This window comes from Pelodiscus sinensis, chromosome 14, assembly GCF_052426305.1.
Source record: "Pelodiscus sinensis isolate ZL-2025 chromosome 14, ASM5242630v1, whole genome shotgun sequence".
Lineage (NCBI taxonomy): Eukaryota > Metazoa > Chordata > Testudines > Trionychidae > Pelodiscus > Pelodiscus sinensis.
The window spans coordinates 40209572-40229278 of record NC_143065.1 but is presented as its reverse complement, the minus strand read 5'-3'; the positions used below and the strand labels follow the sequence as shown (position 1 = coordinate 40229278).

General features: G+C 48.1%; 1 protein-coding gene across 1 annotated transcript; it reads right to left on the bottom strand.

Moving 5' to 3' along the window:
* Positions 1 to 270: 270 nt before the first annotated feature.
* LOC102447193 (gonadotropin-releasing hormone II receptor-like) lies at positions 271 to 14948 on the bottom strand. Its single transcript, XM_075896905.2, has 4 exons — positions 14827 to 14948; positions 11769 to 12284; positions 2965 to 3166; positions 271 to 1700 (listed from the first exon to the last, which is right to left on the bottom strand). Exons 1-4 carry the CDS (start codon positions 14881 to 14883, stop codon positions 1291 to 1293), a joined length of 1185 nt encoding a protein of 394 aa, XP_075753020.2. The 5' UTR covers positions 14884 to 14948; the 3' UTR covers positions 271 to 1290.
* Between the last annotated feature and the right edge of the window lie 4759 nt (positions 14949 to 19707).

Here is a 19707-nt window from a genome sequence, read left to right as displayed (position 1 = left end):
GGGAATCATCATGTGATCCTTCTCCCATCATCCATTTTCAGACAAACAGAGGCTAGGGACTACATTCCTCCCATCCTGGCTAATAGCCATTAATGGACCTAAGCTCCATGAATCTATCTAGCTCTTTTTTAAACCTATTAAAGTCTTAGTCTTCACAACATCCTCTGGCAAGGAGTTCCACAGGTTGACTGTGCTGAGTGAAGAAAAACTTCCTTTTGTTTGTTTTAAACTTGCTGCTTACTAATTTCATTTGGGGACCCCTAGTTCTTATATTGTGGGAATACATAAATAACTTTTCCTTATTCACTTATTCCTTACTCATCATCTTTTACTTGTAATCACATCCGTTCAAAGGAGAACATATCTCCAAGTGTTCCCAGTCAGGGTGCATGGCATGGAGCCCACTAAGGTTTTTCCACAAGCAATCCACTGACCATTTATTTCCACAACACATCTATCAAAAAGTCCCAAACAAGCACCTTTCACAAGCTCACTTCTCGGGGATTTCAAATCAGTCACAGGAATTACAGTGGAGGAGTTAGGGCTGGTGCCAGCCTGTTCTGAGTCATGTGGGCGGCTTTTAACATGGGGCAGGTGAGTGGAAAATCACAGAGGAGGCGATGTCAGCACCAGGCTGGCTGGGAAGACAAGACCATGATTTTGTATGTCAAACCCTGAAATGTCTCATTCCTGTCATGGAAGTCACGGCCGTGAGAACCACACAGCCCCTGAGCGTGGTTCAGCAAACACCTCTGCCCCCAGGCACCATTCACCCCAGGAATGATTCCACCAAGGGCAAAAGGGAAGGATGCTCTTTTGCAAATCTGGTCCTGTGTCTTTGTTTAGAAACCGAGACACACTGTTGGCAGGAGGCTGGCAGAGAGCGAATTTTAGACTCCTCCCAGTAGGTTGCACTTAGCCCCAGAGCAGTGTGAAAAGGCCATGAAGAGGGTGGAACTACCTGTGCAAAGGATTTCATCAGGGCAGGACACCAGCCTGACGCTGAGTCTCTTGCATGGTTACAAGAAGGCCTCCGAGGCAAAGCTCAGGCCTGGAATGAGGGGGAGTCAATGGGCCCCTTTGGAAAGCATGGTGAGACTCGACGTGAGTGGCAGAAGCTGCTCTCAGTTATCAATTTCTGTGCACTATTCCATGCAGGTGGGGCAGGTGGCGGAACGACCCGCCAGCGTGAGGACTGTACATCCCAGCCCACCTCCGTAATAGGAGAATAGGCCAACACGACGCCCATGATCAACGCCGACGTCCTTTCCTCCTGCCAGCTGCTGTTCTTTAGCAGACCGTGTGGATGGCTGTGCCGTGGGAAGCCCCCGAGACAGCTCCACTGTTGGCCGTGCAATCCTTGATGTTCATCTCCGAACTGGACATCAGTTTGTTTCGCTCCTGGCCCGTAATGACTGTTTCAATCCCTCTCAGACACATCTTCATGTCCTCTCGGAAGGAGGGGGTGTAGAGTCCGTAAATGACCGGGTCAGTGCATGTGTGCAGCAAGCCAAAGAGAAAGAGGCTGTGGTTGACGTACTCGGGCATGCTTTGAATCATGCCTGGCTGGAACCAGTACCACAGGCCCAGGAGGTAGTAGGGGGTCCAGCAGATAACGAAGGAGGCAACAATTACAATGGTCATCTTGATGGTCTTCAGTCGCGCCTTGGAGATGTGGTTGTTTTTGCCTGTTGCTAGACCTGCCGGGGAGAGTCAAAGGGACAATTGTATACGACGCAACAGCACGCAACCAGGAGGAGACCCGCATGCCCAGCCCTGCCTCCATCGAAGTCAGGAAGAGTTTGACTTTGCTACACGGGGTCTGATCCAAAGCCCCCTGGAAATGTTCCCAGTGACTGCAGGGAGTGCTGGATTACGCCCAAACTGCTGGGCTGTGTCTAGACTGGCAAGTTTTTCTGGAAAATCATCTGCTTTTCTGGAAAAACTTGCCAGCTGTCTACTCTGGCCACTTGAATTTCCGGAAAAGCACTGACGATCTCCTGTAAAATCATCAGTGCTTTTCCGGAAAAACTATGCTGCTCCCGTTCGGGCAAAAGTCTTTTTCTGAAAGACTTTTGCCCAAAAGGGCCAGTGTAGACAGCATAGTACTGTTTTCCGCAAAAAAGCCCCAATTGCGAAAATGGCGATCGGGGCTTTTTTGCGGAAAACTGCATCTAGATTGGCCACGGACGCTTTTCCGCAAAAAGTGCTTTTGCGGAAAAGCATCCTGCCAATCTAGACGCACTTTTCCGAAAATGCTTTTAACAGAAAACTTTTCCGTTAAAAGCATTTTCGGAAATTCGTGCCAGTGTAGATGTAGCCCAGCTGAATGGAGTTACCACAGGGCCAAAGTGGTGCCCAGAACCCTGTACTGGCTCTCGGTTTTGGGGTATATTTCACCCTAAAGGGCTCCAGTGGGGTATAAAGCCATGCACAAGGCGCAGGTTGGGCTTCTCCTAGGGGTGGATGAATAAGAAGGTGCCAGTTTCCAAGGCTGCTGCCTTTCATCACCATCAAGGCACCTGACTGGATTGAGGCCTGGCCCTGGATAGAGAAAGCTGTCCCAGACCTTGCACGCCCTCCCCGTCTCTCCTTGTCAGGCCTGAAGGAGACAATGGCAAGTCTCCATGGTACTCCTGGAGGAAGTGGGCAAAAAGGGGTGGCAGATTTCATGCTCTGTGCCCTTCTGCACCACATCTGCAGTCTCACCAAGTAAACATGACCCAAGGCTCCCTAGTCAGCTGTTTGTTATTTCCCCTCAGAGAGGGCTGCTCCTCCCAAGAAACACACCCGCTGTTTCCCATTTTCTAAGCCCAGAGAGGTCAGGCAATGATGCTCATTATGCAACAAGAGGTGCCTGTGAAATCTAAGGGCTGTGGCGGGGAACACGATGGCCATGTCTCGGCACTACCGCTAAGATCCCATGCAAGTGTGCTGAATGCGAAACAGCCGCAGCCTGCTCACCCTGGTTGATCTTCAGTTGCTTGCTGACTTCCCAGATGACGCGGATGTAGCAGACGATCATGACGCTCAGCGGGGCGACGTAGAGGGTGGTGAAGGTGAACATGTTGTAGAGGGTTTCTTCCCAGTGCGCTTGGAAACTCCCATGGGTCACGCACTGGGTAAAATTGACACCTGGGACAGTGTGCAGGTGAAAAAGGAAGAGCTGAAAGGAAGAATGAGACACCCATTCAGAGATGGTCCTCGCAGGGGCGCTGTCACAATGACAATCTCCCCCCGGGCTGACAGAGGACACCTTCCGGCAATTCTTAAACCTGACAAGAATTTCAAAGTTCTTATTGCACAGAATTTGCCAGCCTGGTTAGCTCACAGCTCCGTCTAGTTCAATATTTGACAGTCGTCAGCGCCAGGTGCTGGAGAGGAAGGTGTTAGAACCCTGCGGGAGCAGAGATGAAATCATCTGTCCCCCCATTAACTCTTGCTGTGTCTCTCATCAGCAGAACCGGAGGATGCATGTGGACTCATACGTGCTCTTGGCCAGTAGGGGGCAACCTGCAGCCCATCGGAGTTCTGCGTGTGGCCCACGAGGCATTTTGTTTACTGTTGCCCATGAACAAGATTGCTAGATTCCGCTGGGTTCTATCTGTATCGTTTTATTCCCTACTGGTGTTACTAAAGTGACACACACGTAAAGCAAGGGTGGGGGGTGTGAGGTAGGTGTGGATCACACACAACATTGATTGTGAGAGCCGGGTGCTCCCTCTGCATCCAATTAAAGCACTGCTACGGTTCAATCCGCACTGAAAATTCTACGTATGCAAAACTACCTTAACCCAAACCCTAACCCAACCTTAACAAACTTAACCCTAACTCTGCCAATTCTAGGTACACAAGCACTGTTAGCAAAACTCCCCTGTCTCAGGAGACCATCTTGGTTAGGACCATCTTTCAGCCCACTGAGATGAAGGAGGGCTCCACTCACTAGGCTAGGTTGCCCATCGCTGCTCTTTGCTGACTCAGCCCATTACTCACCTTGAACAGTTATCGGGTTCAGTTGTGGTCAATTCCACTGCCCCGTTCTCATGCACTAGTACAACACTGCAAGGTTCCCCTGTAGCTACATCAGGAGAAAAATGGACTTCTGTCAGAATGAAAAGCTCATTACATTGTTCTCCAGGCCTCGCTCACAAACCTCAGCCTTTACTGTAACTATACTCCTTTGTGCCAGTTGGCACTGTGATGGCCCTCCTCCATTCCTTATGAAAATGTGCTTATGAATATGTATAACTTGAAGATGCTCAATGCAAAACTGGTCACACAACATATCACTGTTATAGTTACAATCTGCTGGAGCTGTAGATTTGTTTTTTGTGCAAATATCATTCTTGTGTGTGACATTAAAAATATGAATTGTGGATCTGTGTTAACAAGGGCTATTACTGGTGCCCAGGAAACTTAATGACTCAGTGATCAACTCAACAACCTGTAAACAGCCTTTTTTTGGCCTATAAGCCCAAAGGGTGAGTTGTTCCTAGAAAGACAGGTGACCATACCACCTGGTACTGGAATCCAGTTTGAACTCGGTAATTTTCCATGGGGAGATACCAAAAAAAAGGATTCCTGCTCTGGGGAGAAAGTATATTTAAGCAATGGGAAACTATCAGCCCTTTTTCTTCAGCTGGCACTGGAAACTGCCTGGCCCACCCTAGGAGGATACAAAAGAAGTCTTGAAGAAGGCTCTAGACCCCAATCAGAGTAAAAGAACAGGTCTGATTTGAAGCTTATACCTGAAATAAGAACAGCTGTTTAAGGTAAGAATTTGTATGTAACAAGTTTATTAGTGGATTAAAATTAGCTATGCATTTTCTTTTCCTTTTAATTTAGTAACTTACTTTGATCTGACTGTTTTCATTTGCAATCATGTAAATCTTACTTTTTATATTTAATACAAATGCTTCTGTTTATTATCAAACCCAGTGTAAATAAGTGGGGGGAGTTATCTGGGGAAGGGTTGGGAGAAATCACTGTGCAGCTCTCTTTCATTGATAAAGAGAGTTAATCCATCAGCTTTCCCTATGAAAAACTTTTACACAGGGCAAGATGGATTTATTTGGAGGAGGTGATACCTATTTGGGGGTTGGTTTTCTAGGTGCTGAACCCTTAGAACTGAGTCCTCCCAGAACTGAAATGGTTCAGAGTCTGCATTGCTTTGCATAGGAGTGGTAATCTCAACTCTGGGGGAGACCAGGGGATCTGGCCCAGCAGGACAGGATGGTGGGGAGCTCCAGAGAGCAAGAAGTCAGGTGTCAGTGGCATGATCAGCACAGTGTGGAACAATCCCAAGAGGACTTCTGTGAGTGCACCCTGTCACAGACACTGTTCTATCAACCACTCGCAAACGCATTAATGAACTCTGTAAGATAGGTTCCTATAAATACATCCGGGATAAAGTCCATGAGTTGAGATGGAGTGGTCTCTCCTTTCCAAGTACGATGATGCTGTTCTCCCTGGTAAAAATTATCCCATTCTCAAAACCATACTTCGGCCTAGAGCAGAAAATAACCCCCCATGAGCTCTTCAGCCAATGTGGGGGTATTTTAAACATAGTTGTTCCCGGCCATGCACGATTTGATGCATTCAGTAGCCGTATGAAGAGCTATTTATCTCCCTCAGGAACTTGGAATTCTTTAGTGTCACTACGACAACACTATAGAACTCTTGCTTACCAGATTTATTTCCCCTTGATAGTGGTTTCCTGTCCGGAGCTGACAATGCAGCCCACTTATCTCCATTAGTGTCAGAAGCGCCTTCCACTGTCTGAAGCAGGAGCATCTTTCAAAGGAAAACTCCACATTTGCCTTTAAAAATGCCAGTCACTCTCTATGTTATCTTGCAGCCCTGAAATCGCATACTGAAGCTATGGCTACCCTGCCACTTTTTTGCCAAAAAGGATATGCAAATCGTGCTCTCATTTGCATATCTTCTTCCGATTCTTTTCGCGGAAGAGGTTTGGCCACTAAAAAGCCCCATGTAAACGAGGCCATTTGTCGGAAAAAATTTTTTTGCAAGATCATGTAAACCTCGATTTTTGAGGCATAAGGGATCTTGTGAAAAAGGGGTTTTTTTCCTGACAAATGGCCCCATTTACATGGGGCTTTTTATTGGCAAAATCTCTTCCTCAAAAAGAAAATATGCAAATGAGAGCGCGATTTGTATATCCTCTTCTGCAAAGAAACGGCAGTGTAGCCATACACTGAGAGCGCACTGAAAGGAGGACTGATGGCAGAGCAGATGTAGTAGAGCTGTTATAGTCCAGACACACTTTATTGTGGCTAGAATGGACTAAGGCCCAAGACCTCAAAGGTGACAAACTCCAATGGATTTCAATGGGAGTCTCTGAACACCTGTAAGAATCCTTCCCCAAGCGGTAATGTCTGATTGTCACCTGGTAGGTTTCCTCCACTATACAGGGCCCTGGTGACCTAATGATTATTGCCTGCTGGGGAACTGATGAAATGACTGGATTTAGGACAGGAGCAGCTTGAAATAGCGGCACAAGCAGCAGACCTGTGAGGAAGATGGTTAGTTCTGGTCTGTTAGGCCCTGTCTACCTTACATCCTTTATAGCAATTGCATTTGAAGCAAGGTGGTGGCAGACCAGCGTAGCTAGAGAATGGTTTCCATATAGACTGCACCTATTGAAGGAACGCCATAGGCTGCCTAGAAGAGCGATTTATGGAGCCGGTCCCCTTGGAGGGGGGGGGGGGAGGGGAAGGGGTTTGCCAAAATGTCCTACTGTTGCGGCTAGCATCTCAGCTCCACTGGGGGTTTAGTGCAGGCAGAGTTCCAGGCTGCTGATGGTATTTTGAGCACCACATTGTGACCTTGGTGGGAGCAGGTCTTGCCAACCTGCTTGGCTTCAGGTGCCGGTGATCAGTGGCAATGTGGCGGGGCTACAGTGTCGACCACTCCTGGTAACCAGCAGGAGCAATATTTGGCAAAGTAGCCTGCTGCAGACAGGGCCAGCAGTACAATCCGAGCCAGTAGGGTTTTCAAATCTCCATGCACGCCGATCAGGGGAAGTGCTAGCGGCAGGTTGAGTCTAGCTCCCCAGAGTTGCTAGATGTGCTGAGGAACATGGCAAAGAGATGTTCTAATGGGGACTAACGTGGGACAGAAGCTCTCTGCCTGCCATCCTCTGGCAGCAATCACAGAAAGAAGCCCATGGCAGCGCCATGGTCAACTGACTTGGGCTAGCAATATGGGTCTACAAATAGCACTGTAGACCTTCCCACTTGGGCGAGCGTTTGTGTGCTTGGGATGTCTCGCAGCTTGAGCGGGGATGTCTCCACTGCCATTCAAATCCTAGTAGTGCAAGCCCCATGAGCCTGAGTCGTCTGGTCTAGGCTCTGAGACTCTCAAACCCTGGTGGGGTTTTGTGTTGGTTTTTGCAGCGTAGAGGCATACTTAGCGTTAAAGTGACAACACTCACTTTTTTTGCATCCGTGTGTGGGATAAATTTTTTTATGTGCACCCAGGCAGGGGCAGATGTGCACCACCGGTAGAAATGCATGCTGCTGGCTGTGAGCGCTCTGCTAATCAGCGAGGTAGCATTTGAATCTCCCCTGAGTGGCCATCCAAGTGCTCATCGTACAGGGAACGCTGAACAACCTGTGGTTTTAAGGTTATGTTTCACACACTCATTCAAAGGTTTGCTTTATTTGCAATTGCAAAATAATCCATCCTGTGCTGAGAGTCCCAAGGGCACCACAGCTGTTGTGTTGATCAAACCACATAGCATGTCACAACATCAGAAAGCCATAGGGCCGAATTGTACTCTCATTCGCATCTGGACCATTCGCAGAATCAGGGTAGTTTCATCATCTTCTGAAAGAATGGGGTTTGTTTAGTTGGGGAAAGAGAAGACTGAGAGGGGACATGATAACAGCTTTCAAGTTCTTAAAAGGGTGCTACAGAGAGGAGGGAGAAAAGTTATTCTCCTTGGCCTCTGAACATAGGACAAGAAGCAATGGGCTTAAACTGCAGCTTGTTTAGGTTGGACATTAGGAAAAACTTCCTAACTGTCAGGGTGGTTAAGCACTGGGATAAATTGCCTGGGGAGGTGGTGGAATCTCCATCACTGGAGATATTTAAGAGCAGGTTACATAGACACCTGTCAGAGATGGTCTGGATCAGGCCTGGGCAAAATACGGCTAGTGGGATGGGGAGTACCAGGCAGGTTCCCCTGCTTGCCCAGCAGACCTCTCAGAAAAGCAGCTGTGGGGCTGTTACTCTTTAAAACTGTGAGCCCGGAGGGGAGAGGGAAGGCTTCAGGTGTAACTCCTGCCTCCAGCACAGTCCCATTGGCCGGCTTCTAGCCAGAAACTGGCCAATGGGAGCTTCTTGTTTGAATAACAGGCAGCAGACAAAGCACCATGCCCCCCTCCCCTCCGGCTCAATTATTCACACAAGCACATGGCCATGTAGCCTATACAGGCGTGGGGGAGGCAGGCAGGTTGGCTGGCTTGCTGAGAAACGTTTTAAGCTCTGCAAGCTTTTAGCTGTGCAGATAGGCGGGCTGGTTGGGCTGCTGGCTGGTAAGTCTCCTGGCCAGAGCATGCCTCTGGAACCCCAGACCCTCTCCTCCCCCTCCCTCTTCCCCACCCCAAACATACCCAAACCCTCTGCCTCGCTCCTGAACCCATACCCCCTCCAAGATCTGGTACCCCAATCTCCTACTCCAGATCACAATCCCCTCCTACCCTAGGTTACAGTCCAAACTCCTGCACCCCAGTCCTCTCCCCTAGGTCAAAAACCAAAACCCTGCACCCCAGTTCCCTGTCCTAGGTCACAATTGCCTCCTTCACCCAAACTCCCTCCCAGACCCCACTCTCCCTTCTACACCCCAATCCCTTACCCCAAGCTCTCTTTTGTACCCAACTTCCATCCCAGATCCTGCTCCTCCTCCATTAGTATCATGGAAGAGTGCGGCCCTTGACTACTTTCCCAAATCGTGGCGTGCCCCCCCATCAGAAATTATTGCCCACTCCTCGTCTAGATGGTGCTTGATCCTGCCATGCGGGCAGGGGACTGGACTTGATGACCTCTCAAGGTCCCTTCCAGTTCTAGTGTTCTAGGATCTCCATTCAGAAGGATGGAATTCTATGGCCAATACATTCCCAGTTCAGCAAGTGGGGAGTGGGGGAGAGACTGAATCAGTGATCACATCACACTCCCTGTTGTACCTGGGCTGGGGAAGCTAATGATCCAATCAGCTGATCAAAGTTGGTGATGAATCCTGTTGCATGTACACTAAGGAGTTAGGCGTGTAAATTGCAATAGCTAACGCTATGCAAAGAATGGGGTTCAAGACTCACTGGATTCCCACTAAAGCTAGTAGAGCCTAGGAGATATTACCTCCACAGCAGAGCGCAGTCAAAATTTCATTGGCATTTTTGGTAGCTCCAGGGTGCAGCAGCACCACATTTGATTCGCTCGTCCTCACAAGCTGGATCATTGAGAAAGTGGCCATGAGCAGAGGGGCTAAATTGGTCATTTCATTTCCCAAGTACAGAATACATGGACCATAGCCTTTGGAGAACCTGGAGCAGTTCGAGAGACAGGCCTTGAGTGTGAGTGGAAGCCAGAAATTCCCAAATTATAATCTTAGCTCAGACAACAACTTCTTCCTGGCCCTGTAACTTCCCCCTCCTGTGTGTCACTTTCACAGTGTACAATGGAGATTGTAACAATTACTGTTCTCCCTGGGGTATGGTGAGGACAAATGAGTTAACAACCCTAACATTAGTTCCCTGAAAACATCTGTGCAGTGTGCAGCAGCAGACACAAAAAGCCTGAAGAATGCTAGGAATCATTAAGAGAGGGACAGAGAAAAGACAGAAAATATTATAATGCCGCTGTCCAGAGCCAGGGTATGCTCACACCTTGAATATTGTTTGCAGTTCTGGTCACCCCATCTCAAAAAAGATATATTCTAATTGTAAAGAGCATAGAGAAGGGCAACAAAATGATCAGGGGTATGGAACAGCTTCCATATGAAAAGAAATTAAAAAGACTGGGGGAAAGAAATGATGAAGGGGGGATATGCTAGAAGTCTATAAAGTCATGATTGGTGTGGACAAAGTGAACGAGGAAGTGTTATTTACCCCTTCTTATAAAAGAACAACCAGGCTCACCCAATGAAATGAATAGGCTTAAAACAAACACAAGGAAGTATTTTATCATACAACGCACTATTAACCTGTGGAACTCATTGTCAGGATCCAAAAACAATTAGGTAAGTTCATGGAGGATAAGTCCATCCATGGCTACTAACCAAGATGTTCAGGGAAGCAACTCCTTGCTCTTGGGGTATGTCTACACTGCACAGATATTTTGGAATAAGCTATTGCGGAATAGTTATTCCGAAATGGCTCATTTCGAAATAGCATGTCTACACTGCAGGGAAACCTTAAAATTAGTCCGAGGCAGGCTTCCCTAATGTAGACAAGATACCTCAATTTACAGCCCCAGGAGGAATAACTCAGAATGGCCCTGGGCTGTGTCTAGACTGCAGGCTTCTTTCGAAAAGGCTCTTTCGAAAGCATCTTTCGAAAGAGCCTCTTTCGAAAGATCACGTCTAGACTGCAGGCGGATCTTTCGATAGAGGAAATCCGCTTTTTCGAAAGAGAGCACCCAGCGAGTCTGGATGCTCTCTTTCGAAGACGGCCTCTTTACATTGAAGAACGCCTTCCTTCGAAAGAGGAACTTTCGAAGGAAGGCGTTCTTCCTCGTGAAACGAGGTTTACCGCCATCAAAAGAAAAGCCGCGTTCTTTCGAAATAATTTCGAAAGAACGCGGCTTGAGTCTGGATGCAGGGGAAGTTCTTTCGAAAAAAGAGTACTTTTTTCGAAAGAACCCCTGAGTGTGGACACGGCCCTGGTGAGGAGCTATTTCGAAATAGCAGCAGCGGAGCATCTACACAGGCCTTATTTCGAAATAGCTATTTCAGAATAGGCGTTATTCTTAATAGAATGAGGTTTACATAAGCCGTCGGTTATTTCGAATTTATTTTGAAATAACAGAACTGCTGTGCATAGTTATTTTGGAATAACGTCCGTTATTCCGGAATTACCTTGCTGTGTAGACGCACCCTGGTTGTCTCTAAACCTCTGACTGCCAGAAGCTGGGAGTGGACAACTGGGAATACGTCTCTCAATATTCGCTCGGTTCCCTTCATTTCCTCTGAAGAAGGCCGCATTGGCCACTGTCTGAAGGCTGACCTAGTGTGGCTGCTCTTGTGTTCTAGAAGTCCCATTTCTTATAGCAACCTCATCAGCTACATACCTGAAACCTAACTGGATTTGATCACCTTCCTGTGAGCTGGGATTGGGGCACCAAACCGAGAGGCTCTACATCTCAGAGCCGAATGCCTCAAAATTCAAAACAAGTTAGGACCTGGGCTCATCTTGGAAAATAACGGGCATATTACTGAGGTACTGCACTATATGAACACTTACTTTCCAATGGATTCATCCTCACAACCACGCTGGGCTGTAGGACAGTTTGGTTATCCCCATTGGGAAGATGGGAAACTGAGGCCCAGAGCCACCAAGTGACTCACCCAGGACACACAAAAAAGCCATAGTGGAGCAGGGAATTGAACCCAGGTCTCCAGCTACTGCTCTTACCGCTGGACCATCCTTCCTTTGGTTGCTGGTTATCCCCCAAGCCCATTTTGCTTATTCTAACATGTGGCCCTTCCTGTTTTCAGTGCCCTCCGCTTCCCAACAGCAGTGTGCTCATACCTGAGGAGAGGCCAGCAGGAAGCTCATGCCCCAAGCCACACATAACATGAGCCTGTTGCGTCGGTTGGAGCTAGCAAAGGCAAAGGGGTGGAGAATGGCTGAGTGCCGGTCTATGCTGATAACCACGAGCACCAGCGCGGCAGAGTACATGGCGAAGAGCTTGAGGAAGTTCAGCAATTTACACGACAGGTCCCCAGCGTACCACTGGACCGTCACATTCCACACAGCATCCAGGGGCATGACCGTGAAGGTCACCAGCAAATCGGCCACTGTCAAGCTTAGTATCAGCAGCCGGACATGGGACTTCCTCCTCTTCCTCATGATACTGTATAACACCACGGAGTTGCTGCAGGCCGCGATCAGGAAAAAGCAGATGGTGACGATCACGCGGGCCTTGGCCGCTAGAGTGAACGTGGGTTCGATCCAGGGCTCGGGGCAGCCGGAAACAGAGAGGTTTTTCTCCGCCACGTCAGCTGACTGAGGAGGAGTCATAAGGTCCCGTTCTTCAGGCATGCCCTGCAGGAGGGGAAAGGGCAAAATCAGAGAAGAAAGCTTGGCTGAAAATCTGTTGGGTGCTCATTTAGCATGGGACAGCTTTACATGGGATAGAGAGGGTGGCTCCATTGTCTTAGCCAGGGATTCTCAAATGTTTTAATATTCTCATCCAGCAGCGAACGGCCCCAACCAAGGCCCATTGAGCCGAGTACTGGGTTGGACTAGATGAGGCCTGGGCAAAATACAGCCCGCAGGCCAGATCTGGCCTGCCAAGCCACTGAATCCAGTCCACGGACGCTATGGCGAGCCCCAGGCAGGCTCCCCGTTTGCCTCGCCCCATGTGCACGCCACTCAGAAACATGGCTGCGGGGCGGTTTTTCTTTAAAATCTGTGAGTCTGGAGGGGAGGAAAGCTTTAGAAGCTGCTCCCACCCCCAGCAAAATCCCACTGGCCAGTTTCTAGTCAAAAAATGGCCAGTGGGAGCTACCTGTTTCAATAACAAGCAGCCACGAAGCACAAGGGGCTCCAGAGCACATGGCTGCAGCCTGTGCAGGGGTGGGGCAGGCAGGGAGGCTGATTCAGGAATGTCTGCTGGCTGGTAAGTCTCCAGGCAAAGCCTATCTCTGGCACCCCAGGCCTTCCTTTCCCCAACCCTCTGCCCTCCACTCCTTCCCCCTACTCCACATGCCCAAATCCCCTGCCCCCCTCCTGTACCCATATCCCCTCCCAGATCTAGCACCCCAATCCCCTGCCCCAGATCACAGTCCCCTCCTGCCCTAGCTCACAACCCAAATCCCTGCATCCCCTCCTGTACCCCAATTCCCTTCCCTAAGTCACAATCCAACCCCCTCTAAACCAAGTCCAGTGCCCCAGGTCACAACTGCCTTCTTCACCCAAACTCCCTCCCTTACCCCAAGCTCCCTCCATCCCAGACCCCGCACCTCCTTCATTCATATCATGGAACAGTGCAGCCCTCGACTACTTTCCAAACTCTTGGAATGGCCCCCCATCAAAAATTATTGCTCACCCCTGGACTAGATGATCTAAAGGTTCTAGTCTAGCAATAAACTCTATGGAACATCGGCTCTATTAAACCAAAAAAAAAAAAAACGAGCCAACGTCAGCTCTCTTAGGGTATGTCTACACTGCCACCCTAGTTCGAACTAGGGTGGCTAATGTAGTCATTCGAACTTGCAAATGAAGCCTGGGATTTAAATATCCTGGGCTTTATTTGCATGTTCCCGGGCGCCGCCATTTTTAAATGCCCCGTAGTTCAAACTACCTGCCCACGGCTACACGTGGCCCGGGCTAGGTAGTTCGAATTAAAACTCCTAATTACTCCTCCTGCAAACCCCTCAAAGAGCTTACAGGCGGAAAGATGAGACTGACAGACAAACAAGCAACAAGCAACAGTACAATTCCTTCTCTGCTTCTAGTTTCCAGCGTGTGGGCTGTATCTTCCTAGACAGACTGTCTCACTGCGCTGCATCCTCTGCCATTTGCTCTTGCAGGGCCCATTTCCTCCTCTTCATAATCACCCCGCTTATCCCCATGGTGATGGTAGCAGCCGCTCACAGGGGAATGCATTGGGAGCACTTTTCAGTGCTGCTTCGTGGGTGGAAGCAAGGAGGAGGCAGTCCCACATGACCAGCATCTGTGCAGATGACTAGCAAGAGCTTGGTGGAACCCAGGTGGTCCATCCACCATGAATAGAAAGCCCCTGGGTTAATGAGGAGTTGAAATACTGAGACTCTGGAGTGAACGTAAAAACGGTCGCACTGGGGCAGACCAAAGGTCCATCCGGCCCAGTATCCTGCCTGCTGACAATGGCCAATACCAGATGCCCCAGAGGGAGGGAACACAACAGGCAATCCTCACATGATCCCTCCCGTCGCCCATTTCCAGACAAACAGAGGTGAGGGACACCTTTTGTACCCATCCTGGCTAACAGCCATTGATGGACCTAACCTTCATGAATCTATCTAGCTCTTTTTTGAATCCCATTAAAGTCATAGCCTTTACTCTGGCAAGGAGTTCCATAGGTTGACTGTGCACTGAGGGAAGACAAACTTCCTTTTGTTTGTTTGAAACCTGCTGCCTATGAATGTGGATACACGGAATTCCATGAAGTTTATCCTGCGGGGAGGGGGGAACCCATGTGATAAGACTTTAAAAACAGAGGGTCTCACTGTTACAGGTAGAGAGTCTAATCTTCTCTTCTTGGTTACATTCTCCCCCGCTCTGCTGCTGCACTGCGCTTGGATCTGTGGCCCTGGGGACAGAGCCACGGGCTGCTGTACGTGTGTGTGCAGACATGTCAAATCCTGTCCCTCCACACCACAACCCCAGGAAGGCTCCAGCAGGTGGGGACCCATGGAGTTTTCCTTTCCTCCTAAGGATTTCCCTGGGAGGGAGCAATCCAAGCAAAACCACCTCTCCACGTTAGCACAGCCCCTATGAACCGTTGCCATCCCTGGCACTTGGGTAGCGTGCTGCTTGGATCAGTGGGGTGATGCTGTTATTATTCATTATTTACGTTACTGTTGTGCCTGAGAGTCCTCACCATGGAGCAGGAAACCATTGTCCTAGGCGCTGTCCGGCCAGAGAACAAAAAGACCATCTCCGTCCTCAGCCACGTACAACCTAAGGATCGGAGAGCCGATGGCTACAGACAAACGGATGGAGAAACACATGGAAACAATGAGACAACATCAGTGCATAGGACAGGAGGCGCTCTCTGCACACTGGCAGCCGATAACACAGTGACCCGTACGGGAAGGCTTGTCCTGCATCCTGAGAAGAGACATACCAAGCACTCGTCATCCAGTTTAATTCACTTCCAGCATGAACATGGTTCAGGGCTACAAACTGGATCTGTTTGTTCCCTGGAGCAAGAGCCCTGAACTCTATTAGCACTAACACAGACAGCTCAGGAGGGGCAGACACAGCAAGTCATCACTGGTGGGAGCCACATGTAGTTGGTTCACATGACATCATGAATGAATGAGACCCAAGGTCATTTTGAAAAGTCTGATCTGGACTCGTCGCTTACTCAGTGGAGAGAGGCCATTGGCCCGAATCCCCCAAACTATGGAAATCCAAACAACAGAAAGGAACCACAGCTGGACCACCCAGTCACGAATAACAAAGTTTAGAAAAGCCAACCCATGCTTGATTTTGCTCACCTCTGTTTAAAACAGTGGGGGGACTTATATTAGAACCATTTACATGAATCCCTTATGTACTCACATCCACACACACACACCCTGAACATTGTGGCTATGTCTACACTGCAGGCTTCTTGCACAAGAACTGTTCTGTGAAGGAGTTCTTGAGCAAGAGCAGTTCCACAACTGCCACGTGCTTTTGTACAAGAGATGTGCTTTTGCGCACAAGCATCCATGGCAGTGTGGATGCTCTCTTGCGCAAGAAAGCTCTGATGACCATTTTAGCCATGGGGGTTTCTTGCGCAAGAAACCCCTGTTGGCCGTCCACACTGCCTTCTTGCGCAACGGGGCTTATTCCTCTTGGGGAGAGGAATAACTCTTGTGCAAGAAGCCCTCTTTTCTGACGCTTTACTGTAAATTTACTTGCGCAAGAACGCGCGTGCAGTGTAGCCGTAGCCTGTGGGTTCAGACAGAAAAACACCTGATTCTGAACCAATGCCAAATTGCTGCAAAACTCAAACCCGACTGACAAGACTTTTTCGAACCAAACCAGCTCCAGGAGCCCCCCTTCTTTGTTGTCAAGGCTCACGACACTTTCTCAGCCCTTATCAATCTGGTCTCCAGGGCTGCCTGTCAATATCTGAATCTGATTTCCCAGGTATAACAACCCCACAGACTTCACTGGCTTCTCAGTGGACCAGAGACATCCCGCCGAGCTCTGGGGTCAGTAAGCAAAGGGAAATAAAAGAGGTGAGGTTAATAAACAAAAAAGAAGATTCTATCGATTTCTTTTTTCCTCTCTGCTCATAATAAATATGTAACGGGCACTTCTCACAGACGTGAAGGGAGAGTCATACCCCTCCTTCCATCCTCTGGATGGTGACATGAAACCGTTCCCCACACAGTGCCCCCAGCTGCCTCTAAAATGGTTATCTTTTTTTTTTTCTGCTGCGGAAAGATGCGATCTATACAATGTCAAAGCCCAGGTAGCTCCCCAGCGCAGAGTCACTATTGTCCCACTTAAACTACCCTGCACGCCGGCACAGAAGGATCTCGCGAACAAAAAATGTCGAGGGCAAAGACTTTCAAATTTAGACCAGAAACAATAAACACTGCTGACTGAGAGCAGCTTGCGAGCCTTTTCATGCAGCCGCGGCTGATCCTCGGCTTCACTTGCCACAGAAATAATGGGCTTTTAGCTCTTCCCTGTTGATGTTACAGAAATCAAACCACCTGCAGGGACTGAATCTATATCCTGCTCCCCGCTCCACCGATCGTTACTTACAGTTGCTATCCCTCTGCCCCTTCCTAGCATTTATCCCGTACTCCATGTCTAGTGGCAGCTATTAGCTTTGCTGCAGCCTCCCCCCCCCCGAGAAAGTAAGTGCAAATATTACCCAACTCCTCAATCCAAACCACAAAGCAATAGCAATGACATAGTACCAAATTAGCGGCTTCCCCTATTAATGCCCATCCACAGGAATGAGGCATGATCCAGAAGAAAGCCCAGTATCTGTGCTGATTGGGGATGCGGTATTCAATTCATCAGATGGGAACCTACCTGGAATCTGCATGCCCATACAGGAAAGGAAAACGCTGCCTCTTTTTTTTTTCTTCCTAGCCGGTGCCAAAAATTCCAGCCCGCTCCTCTGCTGCATTCAGCCAGCAGCCTGCATGATGCAGAGCTGCCTCCCAGTAAAGAGAGGATGCAGAGAGAGAGGGAGCTGTTACAGTACTTGGTCGATGCAAGAGAGGAGCGTCAGCCCAATACGTCTCTCTCTGCTCCTGGCGCTGGAATTATCCCTGAGACCCAATGTAATTCAGGTTAGCTTAGCCCAACGCGTTAACAATGCACACGGAAAGTTGTTCTGATAGGAGCACCTGGGGAGTACGGGGGGGAGCTATTCAGCTCCCCTGCATTCATGGCTGAAAGGATGTATTATAGGTTGCTTGTTAGGTCTGTATTTTATCTGGATGTGCGAATGCTGAGCACCTCTGGGGTGTGATGGGGTATGAATGGGAAGCTTTATAGGCAATATTATCATCTCATCCTCATTATTATTTCATTGCTGTCAAGATCAGGCTTGTTAGCAGGCTCCTGAATCAAACTGCTCCAAACAGCAGCAGAACATATTTTTTGCCACAGGTCAAATCTTGAGGTCCTTATTCTGTTTTTTTTTAACCTCATCCATAAACAGGCCAACTTGCATATGGACTGGCTAGAACCGGGATAAGGCCCACAAGATTTGACACTTAGGTAAAAACAGGTGTCAAGCAGTGAACATCCAGGTACGGATGCACATTTCAGCAGCATTCTTGAGCTGGATTCAGGCAGGGGCCAGCAAGGGGGTGTTTTTGGTTTTTCAAACGTTAATGACTGAATTGGCTTCCTTTCCTGTAGGATTTAATGAGCCACCCACTTGAGGATTTAATGAGCAGGCAGAGGAGATAATGACAGAGCTGCGGTATTCAGAGAAACAGACAACTTAGGAAGCTGCACCTTCTTACAGCACCATCGAAGGTCTTCTCTTCAGGGAAAACAACCCCATTCCAGCCCATTGGTTGTCTGTAAAGCCGTAGTTATTACATGGGTTTGTGTTGAATGTGCTGTTGCTTAGACAACCGTGGCACTTGCACACACATGCAGGCATGTAAAGCAAATACACAGCAAAGTTCCAGGGATCATACAGCTCTTTATCAGCCCCACTGGTTGGGATTAATAAGGAAAGCCATGAATTGGGAATTCAATACAGAGCAAAGAGGAGGACAGGAATTGGATACAATTTTCACAGGTCTACAAAGCACCCTTATCTCGAAATAAGCTACACAATGTGAGCTATGCAAATTGCATAGCTTATTTCGAGTTAATTTCGAAATAGTTTATTTCGTCATTTGGTGCTAGCTACACAACGCCACATTTCGAAAAAGCGCTATTCCGAAATGTCCCTTAATCCTTGTGGAATAATAATAGAGATGTAGCCGTGTTAGTCTGGTCTTGCTGAAACAAAAGACAGGACTATGCAGCACTTTAAAGACTAACAAGATGGTTTATTAGGTGATGAGCTTTCGTGGGCCAGCCTCACTTCCTCAGATCAAATTGTGGAAGAAATTGGCATGACCATATATACCAAAGGGATACAATCAAAAAAAGTGAACACATAAAATTGACAAATCAGATTTTAGAACAGAGGAAGGGTAAGGGGGGGGAGGTTAGTGTCTATGAGATAATGATATTAGGGGTGATAATTGGGGAAGCTATCTTTGTAATGGGTACGATAATTAGCATCTTTGTTAAGGCCCATTCGTAAAGTGTCAAATTTAAGCATGAATGACAATTCTGAGGCTTCCCTTTCTAGTCTGGTGTTAAAGACTCTTTGAAGCAGGATGCATGTAGTGAGGTCGTTGAGACAATGCCCAGTCTGGCTGAAATGGCAAGAATCTGTTTTTTCTTTGTGAAACTGTCTGATGTCTGTTTTGTGGGCATTGATTCTTTGGCGAAGTGTCTGAGAAGTTTGTCCAACATACATAGCAGACGGACACTGTTGGCACATGATGGCATAAATTATATTCTGAATGAACAGGAATATGTGTTCTTGGTCTTATAACTGACATGGTTAGGTCCAATGACGGTGTCAGCAGAGTAAATATGTGGACAAAGCTGTCAACGGGGTTTGTTGCAAGGGAAAGTTCCAGGGTTGGTATTAATGTGGTATGTCCTGTGGTTGTTGGTAAGAACCTCAGGATGATTTGCCAATTTTATATGTGTTCACTCTTTTTGATTGTATCCCTTTGGGATATATGGTCATGCCAATTTTCTTCCACAATTTGATCTGAGGAACTGGGTCTAGCCCATGAAAGCTCATCACCTAATAAACCATCTTGTTAGTCTGTAAAGTGCTACATAGTCCTGTCTTTTGTTTCTCGTGGAACAAGGTTTACAGGGACGTTGGAATAGCAAGCCCGTTATATTCCAAAATAACGAGCTTGCTTAGGAGCTTCAGGGGGTAGCCAAGTTAGTCTGTTACAGAAAAAACAACAAATGGTCTGGTAGCACTTTATAGACTAATGAAACATGTAGATGGGATCATGAGCTTTCGAGGGCACAGCCCACTTCTTCACATGCAGAATAGCTATTTCAGGATACCGGAAGTATCCTGAAATAGTGCTGCTCTCCAGATGTACCCGTAGGTTCATCAACAATGTGTCGACACATCTACAGTGTGTCTACACTGCACTTGTAGCTTGAAATAAGCTATGCAATTTGAGCTATGCAAATT

Bases quoted from the DNA above. Each gene is read 5' to 3' on its own strand.
- LOC102447193 (XM_075896905.2), bottom strand. From the start codon at position 14,883: ATGGTCTTTTTGTTCTCTGGCCGGACAGCGCCTAGGACAATGGTTTCC. The intron at 3,167-11,768 runs GTATGAGCACAC...TCTTCCTTTCAG, and splicing joins TCCTGCTGGCCTCTCCTCAG to CTCTTCCTTTTTCACCTGCA. The intron at 1,701-2,964 runs GTGAGCAGGCTG...TCTCCCCGGCAG, and splicing joins GCAACTGAAGATCAACCAGG to GTCTAGCAACAGGCAAAAAC.